Raw genomic sequence first — 19,167 nt, forward strand, 5'->3', positions numbered from 1 at the left:
TTTACATATATAGCACATTAAATGAGTTCTGTTTTAAATGGCATAACCTTTGAGCTCTCAATAGGATATTTCCCTTCTATTTTTTTGATAAAAGATATTTGTACACTTGCACTATTTTACAGAAAAAGTCATTTGTGTGATTCAAAATTTACTTCCAATTCTTACCAGTGATTACTTGTAGTCTATTTATTTATGGTTATATTCTTTTTAACTGTTTTTATATTTTAAATCAAAATGAATAAATTAATGAAAAGTTACCAAATCTCTCTTGAGTTCCAATTTCCTTACCTTTCAAGTGGAAAAATAATACTAGCTATGCCCTAAGGGATTGCTTCATCATTGGGTTGTGTGGGGAGAACATGAGAAGCCCTGAGTACATCCTTTGCTTACTGGTGTCCAAGAGAATGGGCACAATCCTGGGTCAAGCATGTGTTAGGCCCTGCCTGACCAGAATGGTTCCAGCCTGACTAATTGTGGAAATGCCACCAGGGCTGGTTTTCCCTTCCTGGAAGGCAACGTTCCAAGAACTGTCATAATTTTCTCTCCCTCCTCTCTCTCCTCCAGGCCTGCTTTGTGAAGAGAACGTTGACGACTGTGCCAGGGGTCCCCACTGCCTTAATGGTGGCCAGTGTGTAGACAGGATTGGGGGCTACAGTTGTCGCTGCTTGCCAGGCTTTGCTGGAGAACGCTGTGAGGGGGACATCAACGAGTGCCTGTCCAACCCCTGCAGCTCTGAGGGCAGCCTGGACTGCATCCAGCTCACCAACGACTACCTGTGCGTCTGCCGCAGCACCTTCACTGGTGAGCTGAGCCCCTTTCCAGCTGCCCCAGCCACTCTGCCTCGAGGTGGGGTGGGGGTTCCAGTGAGGAAACTAGGCCCTGCATGACGCATCCCAGCCCCAAGGGAAGCTCTTCTAGCCCATGGACTATGGCTCGCCTGGTTCCTCTGTCTATGGGATTCTCCAAGCAAGAATACTGGAGTGGGTTGCCATTTCCTTCTCCAGGGGATCTTCCTGACCCAGGGATCAAACCCGGGTCTCTTGCATTGCAGGCAGACTCTTTACCATCTGAGCCACCAGGGAAGGCCACGGGTAGTCGTTGGCGAGCTGTATGCAGTCCAGGCTGCCCTCAGAGCTGCAAGGGTGAAAATCTAGACCAGCTTAATTCAAGAGCCCAACTTTTTCCTAGGCCTACGCTCCACAGATGTTTGTGTTCGCTCCACAGATGTTTGTGTTTCCTGAGAGATGTTATCTCTTTTGTTATATATTAATTACATCATATTGTAGCAGAAATATGAAAAAAAGAAATAGAATGTTGGGAGTAGTTGAGCAAAGTAACGTTTTTAAATTGAGGTAAAATACAGATAAAGTTTACCATCTTTACCATTTTTAAGTATATAGTTCAATGGTATTGAGGATATTCACATTGTCATGCTACCATCGCCACCATCCATCTCTGGAACTCATTTCATCTGAGCAAAAGAACATCTCACGTTCAGGAACCTTACATCTAACTCTGGTTTTGTCACCCTGCCTCCTGTGGCATGTAGCGACTTGAGTGATAGGGTTGTCACTGCCATAGTGACCTTTCTACCTTCTGGAATCCAAAGAAGTTTAGGGTCTTCTTGGACGCTTAAAGGGAATAGATCCAAATTGGGCTCTTTAACCAAAAATCAACTGATGAGGGTATGAACAGGAAAACTTCAGAGGTCACAAGCAGGGCCTGCATGCTAAGACTTGGCTGTGTTCATCACAGATTACAAAGATGAGTGAGTCCTGCCTCAGAATAGGAGTTTTATCATAGACAGTTACTAATTATTTCTGGAGAAGGACAACTTGGTGACTTTGGGGGGCTAAAATAGCTGTTTATATCTAAATATGGCAGTACCATCAGTTACCCGGAAATCTGTCTTGCACTTCCTGGGGTCAGTTCATATTTTTTGTTGTAGAAGTATTATTTGGAAGTCAGATGAGAGTCTGCATTAGTCTACTTACTAGTAATCTGGAAAGTTGAACTCTGCTACATTCTGGGCTTATTATATCCAGACATCCCCGCCTTCCAATTTTAAAGATATATTACCTTTAAGAACTTTGGAATTTTATTTTAAAAAAGGGGGGGAGGTGAATTTTGAAATATGGAAAACACCTAGGTACAGCATCAAAAGAGAAACAATCCAATATGAACATCACACGTTTGAGGCAACCCTGGACAGCAAGAGTATGAACAATCTGTCGTCTTATGCTGGTCATGATCTGCTTGAGAACTAGAAGACAGCTAGACTCCTGCTCTTTCATTACCTCTGAGACTTCCTTTATCTGGAAATGCTGATGAGCCCTACGAAGAAAGAGGGAAATAGGTGAAAGGAGTGGAGGCCACCTTGAATTGGGGTCCCGTAGCCCTACATTTTCCACACCTGTGAATTAAAAAATCCTTTGACTCTCAATCACAGTTATGGTGGGAATATTAAGCTGAGGGTTTTTTTTGTATGTTTGTTTTAAATTTTTATTGGAATAGAATTGCTTTGTAACATGTTAGTTTCTACTAACACAGCTGTGCAGGTAACCCTAACATAAGCTGTGTTTTAAAACAATGCCAATAAGGTTACAGAAAGGCTGGACATTATTGAAAACAGATGTCACTGATGAAAATTCAATATAAACTGCAAATCAACATTTTTAAAGATTAATTTAATTGGAGGCTAATTACTTTACAATATTGGGGTGGTTTTTGCCATTCATTAACATGAATTAGCCACGGGTGTACATGTGTCCCCCTGTCCCAAAAGTTTTTCCTTTTAATTTTTATTACAGTATGGTTGATTTACAATGTGTTATTTTCTGCTGTACAGCAAAGTGAGTCAGTTATACATGTTTATCAGTCCTCTATTTTAGATTATTTCCCCATGTAGGTCATTGCAGACTACTGAGTTAAGTTCCTTGTGCCATACAGTAGGTTCTTATTAGTTATCGGTTTTATTTATAGTAGCATGTATATGTTAATCACCGTTCTAGATGTATTGGCCTGGTGTAGCCTGTCTTATGAAGTAGACAGTGTTAACAAAATGCAGTGGATTTTTGCTAAATGTTTTTGACTTATGAAAGCTAAAGTGCCTTCAAAAAAGCTGAGGTGTCATTTTCTTTTTTTTTTTAGGGGTTAGTCATTTTTTGTACACATCTTGTTTTGTGAGTCAGTTCAGTCATGTGCCATCTGCACTTATTACTGTAGACAAGACAGATGAGGAAACTGTCCTGAGTGGGTGATGGGCCAAGGATGTTGGGATCTAGCGAGAGGATGAGGAACTCAATTCTCACACCTCTTGCTCCCTTTCTAATCCTTTGACTAGCTCACATACCAGTAGTATCCTGTTCAATAACTTGAGTTACTGCTTCCACCTTTTAAAACCCCCTTTCATTTTCTACTCTGAGGTCGTCACTGTGAAACGTTCGTCGACGTGTGTCCCCAGATGCCTTGCCTGAACGGAGGCACTTGTGCTGTGGCCAGCAACATGCCCGATGGTTTCATCTGTCGTTGTCCCCCGGTGAGTGCCACAGTGCCTACTGAATTCCATATAGCCTAAGACAGGGCTGAGAGGAAAGCTGGCATTTCTGGGCTCTGTGGGGAGCTTTCTTGGTGGGGACGTTCCTTAATGTTAGCCTCTTTAGGAGAAAGTGCTTCCGTTTTCCATTTAGAACTATTAAAATACTCCCAGAAACTGAGCTCCCTGGTCTGTGACTGTCAATCCTCAGAGGCACTAAGGGCAGTGGATATTCCCTTGGGAACAGGGCTAGTGTATTTGGCTTCTGGGTCTTGTGCTGGAGGGTAGTCTTGCTGCCCAGACTGGGACAGAGTTTTTGGAAATGCTACTCTGCTCACATCCCTCGACAGCAGTTATTTGGGAACAGACTGCTTCTTCATCTAGAAGGAAGTCTTAACGTTAGCCATTTGCTGTGCAAACACTTTTGCTCCTGCCAGAGGCTAAAAGCTTCCTAACAGATGAGCAGAGGGATATCAAAAGGAAACCTGTCCAGTAACCTTGGCCTGGACTGAGCGAGACGTTCAAGAACGAGGTGACATAGGAAAGTCTTTTAGACATCTAATCCTCTGAAGTGACTTTTTTCCCCTATAAAGTCACTGTATGAGTGATCTACTGATGATTTGGAAAGGTGCTAATAGGTTCGGGGTCACCTTATCCTAACGTGAACTCCGGACTTCATTTCTAGAAGCAAGCTCTTAGAGTAAAAAAGTTGACTTGAAGAAGTCTCTTCCTAGAACTCGGTCCAGGAGGCTACCTGAAGGGATCTTAGCCAAGAGCCTAGTCTTTACCTCCCTAGAGGTGTGGCGGTGAGGGGGCCCAAGGGAGAATGGGGCCTGCCCTCACGAGTCACCTGCCATGCTCATTTGTTCACTGATTCCCACAGGGCTTCTCTGGGGCGCGGTGCCAGAGCAGCTGCGGACAGGTGAAGTGCAGGAGAGGGGAGCAGTGTGTGCACACAGCCTCGGGCCCCCGCTGCTTCTGTCCCAACCCCCAGGACTGCGACTCGGGCTGCGCCAGTAGCCCCTGCCAGCACGGGGGGAGCTGCCGCCCTCAGCGCCAGCCTCCTTACTACTCGTGCCAGTGTGCCCCGCCGTTCCGGGGCAGCCACTGTGAACTCTACACCGCCCCCACCAGCACCCCTCCCGCCACCTGCCTGAGCCAGTACTGTGCCGACAAAGCTCGGGACGGCATCTGTGATGACGTGTGCAACAGCCATGCCTGCCAGTGGGATGGGGGGGACTGTTCCCTCACCATGGAGGACCCCTGGGCCAATTGCTCCTCCCCGCTGCCCTGCTGGGAGTACATCAACAACCAGTGCGACGAGCTGTGCAACACAGCCGAGTGCCTGTTTGACAACTTTGAATGCCAGAAGAGTAGCAAGACATGCAAGTAAGCGCCCAGGGTCCCCAGAACTGAGGGGCAGCGCTGTCACTAACACACCTCGGTCTCTTGTTCTTTTGCTGCTAACCACTCCAGTGCTTCGGCCCAAGCCGCCTCTGCCTTCTGGACTGGCACCAGTTGCCCTCTTCTTCCTGGTGCCACCCTGCCCCATCACACACTATGCTGTGCTCTCCCTTGCTGACCGAGGGGCAGAAACGCTCACTGCACAGCCACTCTCTGCCTGTCTCTGCTTCCTCGCCTGCTGCTGCCACAGGTTCCCAGGGGAAGTGACTTTTGGAAGTGTTACCCACTGTCAGGCAGCCTCTCACATAATCTGCCTGCAGCATGGTTGCAAAGGTCTGTACCCCTCTCTGTTCATCCCGTGTCTTTCCCTAAGACTGGGTTTCCCCTCCAGATTTATCGGGAAGCATCTGCTAGATGAGTCAGCCTAACCCTCCTGGTCTTCACTGCTGCAATTATAGGGGGCTTTGTGGGTTACATAATAGCTTTCCATTTAGTCATCCCATTTGGTTCAACCCTGATTAATTCTCAACAACCTTGTGAGGCACAGGTGTTGTTAATGGCCTTTAACAGGCCAGGGAAGGCAGACTTGGGAGGTTCAAGAACTTGCCAGAGCAGATATAGCTCCTCCTGACTCCTGATCTCCTCACTGAGCTAGAGTGGCAAGTTGGACCGGGTGGTGTAACCATCAAGGGATGGGAGTGAGGAGGGAGAAGGGGAGAGTGGAAATCCAACGATTTTTGCATCAACAGGCTTTGGGAGTCAATTTCCATTTCCCAATGTTTGAAAGATGCTGTACAAATTAGATCTGGTATCCTGTGTGGGACACACTTCTCGCCACCTACCTTCCACATGAAGATTTAGTCTTGATTAGAGAAGAAATGGGCCATATCAAATGGGCCAAAGGTCAACTGTACAGCATCTCTTGTTGGTATGGGGTTACTTTCCAGTTTCTGGAAGCGCTCTCTAGAGTCTTGTTTTACTGCTGGAAACCCAGAGGCAATGGATATAAAAATAAAGGAAACATGAACCAGGTAGATTTTTGTTTCAGATTTGTTTACAAATCTGATTTAACATGATGACAAGCTGCCTAGGGGCCCATGAGTTTAGTGAGTAGTTTTGTTTCTCATTCAGAGAGCACTCACTGATGCTAAGGTGTGTAGACTGTATATACTCTAAGAAGTCAGGCACGGAGAGTCTGAGAAGGCTTCAGAGGACATTCAGGATCTAATCTGAGTTGTAGAAGATGGGTAGGAAAATCCACATTAGTTCCAAGTGGAAAACAAATAGAGCTCCACTGTGATCTTACCATATTCTCTGCCTCCCTCTGCCTAGATATGACAAATACTGTGCAGACCACTACGAAGACAACCATTGTGACCAGGGTTGCAACAGTGAGGAGTGTGGCTGGGATGGGCTGGACTGTGCTGCTGACCGGCCAGAAAACCTGGCAGAGGGCACCCTGGTCATCGTGGTGCTGATGCCACCTGAACAACTGCTCCAGGATGCCCGCAGATTCTTGCGGGCACTGGGCACCCTGCTCCACACCAACCTCCGCATCAAACGGGATGCCCAGGGGGAACTCATGGTCTACCCCTATTATGGTGGGAAGTCAGCTGCCATGAAGAAGCAGAGATTGACACGCAGGTCCCTTCCTGGAGATGAAGAACAGGAAGTGGCTGGGTAGGTGTTTAGTTTCTGAACTTCTCAAAGCTTAATTTTATCAGGCTGAGCACTTTGATACACAAATGTCATAACTGCAACTGCACCTATAAAGATGAAAGGTCAGAAAACAAAACAGTCAACCGAGTAACATAAGCCTGTAATCCCAGTCTTCACGGTTAGTGCTAAAGGTTTGCCTTGATCTTGGAATCCTGAAAAGTGGGCTGAAGCAAGTCAAGTGGCAGGGTGTCAGAACGGGCTCCTCATGTGCTAGAATCTCTAAGCATTTGCCAGAGTTGGCATAAATCCTTCTAGTGATGACTCCTCTTTGTATTAATCCTGGGCTTCTTTTCAAGGCCCTTCATTTCTGTCTCTTTGACAAGGGTGATGTTCTGCATATATTATGTCATCCACACTCAGGATTTTTTGGTATCTCACAATGTTCAGCTTGCTAGCTAGCTCGAGTACAGATGCAGAGAGAAAGGAGAGTAAGGAACAAAAAGCAAAAGGCAGGGGTGTGTTTTTAGAGTAGCTGTATATACCGTTGAGTACGCCAGAAGGGGGAAGGGGTAGAAGCAGCCCACCAAAGGCAACTTCACCCCATTCTCAATTTGTCTTATGTTGCCTAAAAGTCAGAACACTTAGATGCAGCCAAACCAAGGACATGAAAGTGTTAGTCACTCAGTCATGTCCGACTCTTTGTGACCTCATGGACTGTAGCCCACCCTAAGTGAGAATTAGTGTTTAGGACGTAAACCAGATCTTAATTTCCGGGATCTTCCTGGAGACAGCACCCCAGAGGTAAAGAGCCCGAGGCTGAGGGTGAGGAAGTGGGTCTACCTCAGATTCCTGGGTTGACATTTTCTCGCCATTTCTCCTTGGCTCCCCTCAGCTCTCAGGTATTTCTGGAGATTGACAACCGCCAGTGTGTTCAAGACTCAGACCAGTGCTTTAAGAACACAGATGCAGCCGCAGCTCTTCTGGCTTCTCACGCCATCCAGGGGACCCTGTCGTACCCACTTGTGTCTGTCGTCAGTGAGTAGCTCTAAAATTAAGGGGAAAGGGTGCTGAGGAGTGTCACTTGCAGGCAGAGAGAACGGGGCACAGCTTCCAGTGTGCAGCGCTCTGTTTCTCAGGGCTAGTGAGCTCAAAGTTGTTCTCTGAAGGAGTTTAGTGGGAATATTGAGAGGTGGATGTTTTATTCATCACTTTCCCTATCTCTCTGCACTTTCAGGTGAGTCTCTGACCCCCAAACGCACTCAGCTTCTCTATCTGCTTGCTGTTGCCGTTGTCATTATCTTGTTTATTATCCTGCTGGGGGTTATCATGGCAAAACGAAAGCGCAAGCATGGCTCCCTCTGGCTGCCTGAAGGTTTCACCCTTCGCCGTGACTCCAGCAACCACAAACGTCGTGAGCCAGTGGGCCAGGATGCTGTGGGACTCAAGTAAGAGTTTGTCAACAAGCTACTATTCACAGTAATAACAAGTACGGATAAGTGGAAAATCAGATCTTGTTGAATCATGATTTTAAATTCAGAGCTCTGGCCATGCCGTGCTACTATACTTGACCGTGATACTGAATGCCTGCTTGTGGCTATAAAATGAGTCTGGATGCTTCAGTTCTGTACATTTTATCACGGGGATGCTCAGCTTCTGTGATGAGACACGCCTTTGTCATAAGCTCTTGCTTAGTGGGAAAGGAACTGATATTTACTCAGGCAATGGGATGTAATATTGCCCATTTTTTCCCCGAGTCAAGGCCCCTGAAAGTCTGACTGTAGCCATGAGAGTGTGTGATGGCAGAAAAATTATGAAAATTTCTCTGTTCTTTTATGATATAACTCTGCTCTTATTTTATACCTTCATGATTCTGTCATGTCAGAAATCTCTCAGTGCAAGTCTCAGAGGCGAACCTAATTGGTTCTGGAACAAGTGAACACTGGGTCGACGACGAAGGGCCACAGCCTAAGAAAGCCAAGGTAAGCTGGCCATGGTAGAAGCACCGTTATTAGCCGTTGTCTGCTCATATTTCACATTTTTGTCCTTCAGTATCTAGAGTATCATGAATGGGAGAGAAGGGTGGTAGTCGGTACATGTTGCCCAGGCCTTGACTATCCTAGGGTGTTTCAAAAATCAGGAATATTTAGGTCATTGATGGCTTGGGTTACTATGTAAGTTTTTCAGAAAGAACTCTTTAAAAATAATAAAACAAACATCCTTCCTTCCTCAAATGTCAGGTTGATGGTACTTGAATAAGGACTATTATGTGTAAACACCAGTTTCTTTCATGGCCAGATCTCTCCCTTGTTCTCTCTGGATACTTCAAGGGAAGGTGGAGTGAGTTAGTGGAGGAAAGTCAGTGATCACTGAGTTTGGAGGCTTTAAATCTTGATCCCTGGAAACAAAAGCCATATAGCAGTAAGAGGTACATTGGGCTGAGTCTGACATGAAAAAGGAGACCATTCACCCATAGACATACATGGCTGGGGTATGCATGTATCCCATGGATATTCTGAGGAAATAAATGCTTGAGGAAAACAGGCATGATGGTTAAGAAAATTACTACAGTCAGGACTGGATTCAAGTCCCAAACTCTGGCACATTATTTAACCTCTTTATATTTACTTATCCTTACTCTGTAAGATAGGGAAAATAATAATGATTCCTTCAATATGGGTGAATTGCCTTACCTGTTTTCTATCACATACTGAATATTCCGTAAAGGTCAGCTGCTTTTAAAAGCATAATAATTATTCAGCACATACTTGCTGAATGTGGCTCTGTGCTGGGCACTGGGGTGGATACAGGGTACAAGGAGGCAGCCTTGAACAAGGCTTGCTCCGTGTCCTGAGGAGCCGTTCAGGTAGCAGTGGGAACTGCCATGCAGTGCTGTGTAAGTGCCTAACACAACGCTTAGTTAAGGAGAGTGAGCAGCGTGTGTTCTTTAGGACCAATAAGAGGAATTAAAGTCTGCTCTCTACTTGAAGGGTAGCTAGAAGTTAGTCAGTCAAAGAATTGGGAGAGATCCTGGGGGTGTGCCAGAGTGATCAGGAGAGTTGTCCTCTTCTTTCAGGCTGAAGATGAGGCTTTGCTCTCAGAAGAAGATGACCCCATCGATCGGCGTCCGTGGACACAGCAGCACCTGGAAGCTGCAGACATCCGTAGGACACCATCGCTGGCTCTTACCCCTCCACAGGCAGAGCAGGAGGTGGACGTGCTGGATGTGAACGTCCGTGGTCCAGGTTAGTGCCTGCGAGCCTTCTCTCTGCACTGTGCCATGCCCACCCCCTGGTTCTACCTTACCCCTGTGTTTGCCGCACTCAATGATCGAGGAAATCAGACTGGAAATCAGCTTGAGGAAACGAATGTCTAAGGAAAACAGGCTTGCAGAAATTATGAATTTGTATGAGAAAAGAGGCAGGATTTCATTTTGTTTCACCTTCAGCATGCATACATACTAAGTTGCTTCAGTTGTGTCCGCCTCTTTGCGACCCCATGGACTGTAGGCTGCCAGGCTCCTCTGTCCATGGAATTCTCCAGGTAAGAATACTGGAGTGCGTTGCCATGCCCTCCTCCAGGAGATCTTTCTGACCGAGGGATCAAACCCACCTCTCCTGCATTGCAGGCAGATTCTTTACCACTGAACCACCAGGGAAGCCCTCACATGATGCATGTTCAGCAACAAAAAGGCTGATTATTTGGGATAGATTTTAGTGGGATAAAAAAATAGTATCCCAAAGCAGAGGAATAGAGAATTTGTTTAGTTTATACCTTAATACTGGATATTTTAAAATGTTGTCCAATTTAAAAAAAGCATAGCACTTAGAACCTTGAACAGAAAAGTTTGTTTAACTTAGAGACTAGCTCCTCTTTACAGAAAGGATACTATCAAGGAAAAATCAATTGCCACTTACCACAAGAAGCACAGGTTTTTTCCGAAAAGAATAATTTTCTTCAAATTGAGCTCTTCCAGCAATAGGGTTAAGTGAACATGAATGTCCTTCCCCTCCTTGAATACTATTTGGAATTTCCCTTTCCTCCAGATGGGTGCACCCCACTGATGCTGGCTTCTCTCCGAGGAGGCAGCTCAGACATGAGTGATGAAGATGAAGACACAGAGGACTCTTCTGCCAACATCATCACGGACTTAGTCTATCAGGGTGCCAGCCTCCAAGCACAGACAGACCGGACGGGTGAGATGGCCCTGCATCTCGCAGCCCGGTACTCACGGGCAGATGCTGCCAAGCGTCTCCTGGATGCAGGTGCAGATGCCAATGCCCAGGACAACATGGGCCGCTGCCCTCTCCATGCTGCAGTGGCCGCTGATGCCCAAGGTGTCTTCCAGGTAAAGATCATGTAAAGAGTTGATTCCTAATAAATCTAGAATATTTTCCCTTCATTAAGACATGTAATAACCCATTATATTTGTTCAGTGATTCTTTTTTTTTTAATTTTATTTTATTTTTAAACTTTACATAACTGTATTAGTTTTGCCAAATATCAAAATGAATCCTCCACAGGTATACATGTGTTCCCCATCCTGAACCCTCCTCCCTCCTCCCTCCCCATTCCATCCCTCTGGGTCGTCCCAGTGCACCAGCCCCAAGCATCCAGTATCGTGCATCGAACCTGGACTGGCAACTCGTTTCATACATGATATTTTACATGTTTCCATGCCATTCTCCCAAATCTTCCCACCCTCTCCCTCTCCCACAGAGTCCATAAGACTGTTCTATACATCAGTGTCTCTTTTGCTGTCTCGTACACAGGGTTATTGTTACCATCTTTCTAAATTCCATATATATGCGTTAGTATACTGTATTGGTGTTTTTCTTTCTGGCTTACTTCACTCTGTATAATAGGCTCCAGTTTCATCCACCTCATTAGAACTGATTCAAATGTATTCTTTTTAATGGCTGAGTAATACTCCATTGTGTAGATGTCCATCAGCAGATGAATGGATAAGAAAGCTATGGTACCTATACACAATGTTCAGTGATTCTTTGAGAGGATAAGGCAGATAATCAAGTCATGCTTGCTGGATAGGAAAGCAGGAAAAGGAAGCAGGCAGACAGAGCTGACCATATACAGCCAGCTCATAGTAAAGCAGATAACACCAGTCTTCTGATTGTTCATCAGTGCTTTGTTTTTTGTATGTTTTTTTTTTTTAATTTAAATTTATTTTAATTGGAGGCTGATTTACAATATTTTATTGGTTTTGCCATACATCAACATGAATCTGCCATGGATGTACACGTGTTCCCCATCCTGAATGGCTGAATGGATACAAAAACAAGACCCCTATATATGTTTTGTTTTGATGAGGCAAAAGACCTCCCAAATGAAAAGATCAGGTGCATGACACCTGCCTCTGACTAGTGTCTGTCAGCTTCTCCCTCTAGATTTATCTGACTATATGGGCTTCCAGCTGCTCCTTGGTGGTTTTCCTGACATGAGTTTACAGTGCACACCTGATGCCCTATTATTTTAGCCTTAAGAGGAAATTGAAAGCATTCTGTATCATCTTAACTTGTACACTACAATTGAGGTTGTGGTATTTTCCCACATTCCCTCTTCTTTCTTTAGAAAGCAGAAGTACATTAATTTACAAAGCCATTGTAGAGCTTGAGCACCTGTTTGTATATTCATTCATCCTATTCCTTTATTCATTCATTCAACAGATATTAGTTGACTGACCCTAGGAGAACCTGGACACGAAGATAGCAAAACATTCCCTGCCCTCCAAGAACTTACAGTATAGCCTCAACTCTGATGCTCTTATGTCTGTCTTATCTTAGTTTCATTATTTTTTGTATGCAGCTGACCCTCTTTTCTGTACCTTCTCATATTCTAGATACTGATCCGCAACCGAGTAACTGATCTAGACGCAAGGATGAATGATGGCACTACACCCCTGATCCTGGCTGCCCGCCTGGCAGTGGAGGGAATGGTGGCAGAACTGATCAACTGCCAAGCAGATGTGAATGCAGTGGATGACCATGGTAGGGATGAGAAGCAGGGATTCAGACTCCTACCTGCAAAGCAGGCCTCTAAGGAAAAAATTATTACATGATCCTTAAAGAGCTGTCTCAGATCCGAATCCACTGAAGATTCATTCATTCATTCCTTCTTCCTTTTGCAATATTGAGTTCAGAGATCTGAGACAGTGCGAAGTCCATAGATGAAGTTGGGAAGGGATTTTTAGTGAGAGTTCTTGGATCTAAGAGCAGGTCTATGAGAGTTTCCCTGCATAGGTTCCCAGGTATACCACTCTTGTTATGAGGATATGAGAACTGACTTCATGGAAGGGGTAGGGTGGTGAGATATTCTAACTATATATCCTAGCATGTAATAAATAAGCAGGTTATTGTCTTCAGCATGTGACAGGCTAGATTCTGCCACACGAAGGATGTGGTATCATAGACAGATGATCCTTTTACTTAGAGGTCTTCTGAAAGCTAGGCAGCCTGTACCAAAGTATTTCTAGAATAGGGGAAAATGAAGATAATCTTTGGTTTTTCCTGTGGGCCCCCAGAGAAAACTGGCTTCCAGCTGTTGTCTGAGAAGTTCAAGGTTTCCTTGTACACGTCATAACACTTCCTGATGGGAGGGGTAGGACATGACCTCTTACTCTGTCTGCTTATAAAAATATTTTTTCCTTCAGGGAAATCTGCCCTTCACTGGGCAGCTGCTGTGAATAATGTGGAGGCAACCCTTTTGCTGTTGAAAAATGGGGCCAACCGAGACATGCAGGACAACAAGGTACAGTCGGGGCTCTGAGCTGGGGGGCAGGTACAGCAGTGCCTCGGATTATGTATGAGGCCATTCCTTTTCTCCTGTAGCTGCTCAGTGATAAGGATAGACAAAGATGGAAGCAGATTAGGCCAGAAATGGGCCCAGAGTGCCTGAGTGCTTGCTTTGGGCTCATCCGGTGAAATGTCAGGGTTGACCCTTAGCCTGCTCAGTCTGCACCAGGCTCTTCCTTTGATAACTTTGGTAACCTTTTCTGCCTTTCTCTTCTTTGACATTTCCCTTTCTCCTGGTCTTTGTTCTATTCACACATACTTCTTCCTTTTCACTTGTTTGTTCTTATTTGTTTTCCTGATGCTCCACATCCTCCACCCCTGCCCCATTCTTGGGCTCCATGATGTTTTCCTGCTTTCTCTGACTTCTGTCTCATGCTTCCCTCTCTTGCTCACCTTATCTTCTCTTGTTCATTTCCTCTTTTCCATTATTTTGTTCTTTGTCTCAGATGTTTTGTCTTTCTTTCACTTTCCCTTATTTTTCTCAGTTCTCTACATGCTTTAGGTTCTTCCCTTCATACCTTTATTTCTGATACTCCTTTTAGGGCCCTATTTTGATAAGCTCAGTGCTCTTGCAGGTGAATTTATGGCTCAGGGACATGCTTTATTTCACACTTTCCCCACTAAGAAGACGTAGCCCTCAGTAGGGCAAAGCTGGCTCTTGGGGAGAAGTAAAGTAATTTTTCTTTATGTATAAATTACAGATAGCCATTCAGTACATAGGTAGGTGTACACTTTTTATCTGTGGTATTAAAATTTCATGTGGGAAGGCAGTTAGGAAAAAATGTCTAAAGGAGTGATAACAAAAAGATTGAGAAACATGGCTGTATTCTCAGGAGTGTTATTAAAATGCACTCTGCATGGGCTTTTTCTTTATTTTTTTTTTCTGTAGGAGGAGACACCCCTGTTTCTTGCTGCTCGGGAGGGGAGCTATGAAGCAGCCAAGATCCTGTTAGACCATTTTGCCAATCGGGACATCACAGACCACATGGATCGCCTTCCCCGGGACGTAGCCCGGGACCGCATGCACCATGACATCGTGCGCCTGCTGGACGAGTACAACGTGACCCCCAGCCCTCCCGGCACAGTGCTGACGTCTGCGCTCTCACCCGTCATCTGTGGGCCCAACAGACCTTTTCTCAGTTTGAAGCATACCCCAATGGGCAAGAAGTCTAGACGGCCTAACACCAAGAGTACCGTGCCCACTAGCCTCCCTAACCTTGCCAAGGAGGCCAAGGATGCCAAGGGGAACAGGAGGAAGAAGTCTCTGAGTGACAAGGGCCAGCTGTCCGAGAGCTCAGTGACTCTGTCCCCCGTCGATTCCCTAGAATCTCCGCACACATATGTTTCTGACACCACCTCCTCTCCAATGATCACATCCCCCGGAATCTTACAGGCCTCCCCCAACCCCATGCTGGCCACTGCTGCCCCCACTGCCCCAGTCCATGCACAGCATGCACTGTCTTTCTCTAACCTTCATGAGATGCAGCCCTTGGCTCATGGGGCCAACACTGTGCTTCCCTCAGTGAGCCAGCTGCTGTCTCACCACCACATTGTGCCCCCAGGCAGCAGCACCGCAGGGAGCTTGGGTAGGCTACATTCAGTCACTGTCCCGGCCGACTGGATGAACCGCGTGGAGATGAATGAGAGCCAGTACAACGAGATGTTCGGTATGGTCCTGGCTCCAGCTGAGGGCACCCACCCTGGCATAGCTCCCCAGAGCAGGCCGCCCGAAGGGAAGCATTTAACCACCCCCCGAGAGCCCTTGCCCCCCATTGTGACTTTCCAGCTAATCCCCAAAGGCAGCATTGCCCAACCAACTGGGGCTGCCCAGCCTCCGTCCAACTGCCCTCCAGCCGTTGCAGGCACCCTGCCCACCATGTATCAGATTCCAGAAATGGCTCGCTTGCCCAGTATGGCTTTTCCCACTGCCATGATGCCCCAGCAGGACGGGCAGGTTGCTCAGACCATTCTCCCAGCCTATCATGCCTTCCCAGCCTCTGTGGGCAAGTATCCCACACCCCCATCACAGCATAGCTATGCATCCTCCAATGCTGCTGAGAGAACGCCCAGTCACAGTGGTCACCTCCAGGGTGAGCACCCCTACCTGACACCGTCCCCAGAGTCTCCTGACCAGTGGTCAAGTTCATCACCCCACTCTGCTTCTGACTGGTCAGATGTGACCACCAGCCCTACTCCTGGGGGCGCTGGAGGAGGTCAGCGGGGACCTGGGACACACATGTCTGAGCCACCACGCAGCAACATGCAGGTCTATGCATGAAAGAGTCTGCCTCCAGCCTAGACACAGAACTCCTCTTGTAAATGCTGCTGAGGAACAAATGAAGGTCATCCGGGAAAGAAATGAAGAAATCTCTGGAACCAGCTTCTGGAGGCAGGAGAGAGGAGAGACTCTTATCTTGTAGATAACCTGAAGAAGTGAGTTAATTAGCTTCACTGAGCATCTGCAGGGTTTGGGGAACATGGAAGGGACAAGGCTTCTTGTAATCTCTTGCCCGTCAAGTCCCCAAGTTCACTGAACTACAAGATGAATACAAGACTTGGGACCACATTTCCTCTCTTCAATACAGAGAAGAAGATGGATGCCTGTTGTAGACATTCTTGCAGCCTGGAGTGCATTTTTCAGCCTTGGGGGCTTCTGCCATATCCATGAGACAATTCTGCGGTCGATTCCTACTGGGAGTTATGCCCTGGAATTCTGCCAGATGTGACCTGTCTCCTGGTCTCATCCTTGGAAAATTCTTTTGACTTCATTTGGTGCTTTAATTGTGCACCTCTCTGTGGCTGGAACCCCACCTGCCTGTTCCAGGGCAGAACCTTTGTGCTTTGAATCACGCCTGTGCTGGAGGCACCTGCAGCCTCCCTTTTCCCTCCTGCTTTCCCAGTGTCCCCAGGAGCCTCACAGGGTTTACCTTTATGGTCTCAGCAGACACTTTTCAAGTATGTTTCTTTAGAAAATGGACATAGTCCTTTCTCCTACATATCATTCCTAAAAGAAGAAGGGGAGCAAAATATTTTTCTTTGAATCCATTTAGGGGACCAGGACCCCTTTCAAGAAGCTGCGCCTAAATTCTCTTGCCTACATGCTGGGTTCCTACAAACCTTACCAGGAAGAAGAGTAAGGATCTTCTTTTTTTCCATGTGTCCGCCTAGTAAGTGTGAAGGTTTTATCCTTGGCGGTGTAGCTAATATGACCCCTTTAAAAAAACAAAACCCAAACAGACCAAGGTTTGGAATGTTGGAATGACCAAGAGAGCCACGAGATGAGCTAACTCAGGCAAGAAGTGATTACCCACTAACCAGTCCCTGCCAAGCATTCTGTTGACTGCCAGCATCAAACACGTTTGTTACAGACGTTAGAACCCTTGGCCTGCTTCACTCACACATCCAGCAGATGGAGATTGTTGTAGTTGTTGAGCCTTCAAATGACATTCCCTTGCCATTTAGAACTGAATTTTCGTCTGCTCAAGGGCCTCCTCCCCAACCCCCATGACAGTCATCTTCCCCTGGTCAGGTGGTCACAGTCTCTACTTCCTGACATTCCTTCTGATCCCAGGCCCCTTTCACCTATCTTCCTGCCACACTTCGTGGTCTGATTACTCATGCACCCAGTAGGTCCTCACTGAACACCTGGGTTTTCTGTGTTCAAGGGTGGGAACTAGAATGCTGGCTTAGTTTTTGTGGCCAAAGCCAGTCTTATAAAGAAGGTTGGAAAGGGAGGAATTATGAGGTAGCCTTTGCTAATTGTTGCTCCCAGTTCCTTTTATTTCAGGCGGTCATGAGATTCCCCATTAGGCAACTAACATAGACACTTATCAGGGATATTTTCCTCATAGAGTCACCTTCTAGATGATAATGGACAGGAATAGACTTACTGCCTTGTCATCTTCATGTTCAGAGTGTGTTTGCATCTCATCCACGTCTGCTTCCTGTATTTGTGGTCTTGGCAACTTTTTTGACCCTCTATCAAGGACGTGCATTCTATCCAACACTAGAAAGAGGAGAAAAGTAGTTTTCTTCCTCTTCTCCCTGAGTTAGCGAACAACTGGTTCTGTCTCCACACTGTCCCTTTTGCCCGGTGCTATGATATCATGACAATGGAAAATCAGTTCTTCTGGGAGCATCTTGTAGATATTAATAGGTGGTCTGCCCACTCCATGTTGGCTTCAATGATAGTTTTCCTTACTGCCTTGCCTGAGTTCTTCCCATTTACCAGATTGTGGCTTCATATGGAAACCCTATGTGTCTGTTAGCATGGAAATCTACAAAGAGTTTTTCTAGTCCTGCCCAAGTTCACTGAACTAAAAATATAATTCATTTTTCCCTGATATAAGCAGATTATTTTTTCATTCTGTATTGTATTCTCTCATGTGGCAACTCTACCAACCCCTTTCATAGTGTGAAGCATTTTGTCATTCTGAATGGTGATTCTTTATCCTTGGGCCTATTCGTTGATTCACAGATGGAGAGGACCCATCTCCATGGACCACTGTGGACCTCACCACACTTACACTTCTCTGTCATCCCATTCTGGCCCCTCTTCTTCACAGTGTCAGCTCTGATCCAGCAGCTTGATCCCTTATAGCCTCCTCCATCTGTAAGCACATTGTGGGCCTAACTTGCTTGCTCCTCTTTGGGATCCTTTGGGTTTTGCAGAAATAAATATGAAAGCTGCCATTACAAACAACAGGCTTCAGTGATAAGGAAGAAGACACTGCCTTTCAAGCATTTATCAGTCACTTAGATTGTTAAGAACATGTGAGTTATATTGAGTAAAAGAGAAAATAAGATGAGGAATGACTTTCTCAACTGGGTTCTGAAGTGGAGACTTAAGTTTGTATGGGAAACATCTTTTCTGACAGGTCTATGTCATCCTCTTTGCCTCTCACATTCTTGTTTTATCTTTATAAATTCTTCCTTTGAGTCATGTTCTGTCTGCCTTTGGGGATATATTTTTTATTTGTTTGTTTCTTTTGTATTAAGCATCATTTTCTGATTTACATGTTGGTAAGGGAGAGAAAGGTTTGAGGGAAAGAGAGAGTGAGAGTTAAAGATTTTATGTAAGCAATCAGCTATAATGCACAAGTCCATTCTCTCATCATTATTAAGTTTGCTAGTTCATAATTCTTGCATAAAAGAGAACCAAAGGTGTAATATTCCATTGGCAAGTGGTTTGGGGATTTTGGCCTTAACTAATATACTGAATGTACGGTGACTGAGAGGACAAGTGTATATACCCAGAGGCTCCCACTCATAACTGTTTGGTACTGTGGCTTCTTACTTGTGTACATTTCTCTTAAAAGTGATATGATATCTGTTTGTATGAGAAACCCAATAACCAATAAAATGACTGCATATTCCTAACTATTCATGGTAAGGAAAATGCACAATTTGTTTTTAATTTTCAAAGTTTCATTCTAAAAGTAGTTACGACAGAATTTATATGGAAGCATTTTTATCACAAAATAAAAAAGTTACATGTCAAGCTCAACAGACATTGCAGTTTTTATTTTCCATTCTTCATCCCTACTTTGCAATGATTTAACTCGTGATGTCATAATTTGCTGAGCGAGAAAACATTTTCTTTTCATTCTGAATCCCATATAGCCTAGCACTAGTCTTTTTTTTCTTTCTCCAAGTAGTAGTAGTTCAGTCACTCAGTTGTGTCTGACTCTTTGACCCATAGACTGCAGCACACCAGACCTCCCTGTCCATCACCAACCCCCAGAGCTTGCTCAAACTAATGTC

The 19,167-nt window shown here is 45.5% G+C and overlaps 1 protein-coding gene across 5 annotated transcripts in view; it reads left to right on the forward strand.

Moving 5' to 3' along the window:
• The window catches only part of NOTCH2 (notch receptor 2), a 176,456-nt gene extending 157,546 nt beyond the window's left edge, over positions 1 to 18,910 (forward strand). For 4 of the 5 annotated variants that reach the window (XM_044944470.2, XM_006049346.4, XM_044944469.2 and 1 more), the window contains 12 exons: positions 565 to 801; positions 3,426 to 3,538; positions 4,419 to 4,924; positions 6,272 to 6,619; positions 7,491 to 7,633; positions 7,833 to 8,043; positions 8,481 to 8,577; positions 9,672 to 9,840; positions 10,642 to 10,943; positions 12,453 to 12,600; positions 13,263 to 13,360; positions 14,294 to 18,910. In XM_044944470.2, coding sequence (XP_044800405.2) covers positions 565 to 801; positions 3,426 to 3,538; positions 4,419 to 4,924; positions 6,272 to 6,619; positions 7,491 to 7,633; positions 7,833 to 8,043; positions 8,481 to 8,577; positions 9,672 to 9,840; positions 10,642 to 10,943; positions 12,453 to 12,600; positions 13,263 to 13,360; positions 14,294 to 15,682 — 3,761 coding nt within the window. In that variant the 3' untranslated portion in view covers positions 15,683 to 18,910. Of the gene's footprint in view, positions 1 to 564; positions 802 to 3,425; positions 3,539 to 4,418; positions 4,925 to 6,271; positions 6,620 to 7,490; positions 7,634 to 7,832; positions 8,044 to 8,480; positions 8,578 to 9,671; positions 9,841 to 10,641; positions 10,944 to 12,452; positions 12,601 to 13,262; positions 13,361 to 14,293 lie in introns of those variants that run through there. The other variant, XR_006551701.2, reaches the window with a different exon arrangement.
• The last annotated feature ends 257 nt before the right edge of the window (positions 18,911 to 19,167 follow it).

Source organism: Bubalus bubalis, chromosome 6, assembly GCF_019923935.1.
Source record: "Bubalus bubalis isolate 160015118507 breed Murrah chromosome 6, NDDB_SH_1, whole genome shotgun sequence".
Lineage (NCBI taxonomy): Eukaryota > Metazoa > Chordata > Mammalia > Artiodactyla > Bovidae > Bubalus > Bubalus bubalis.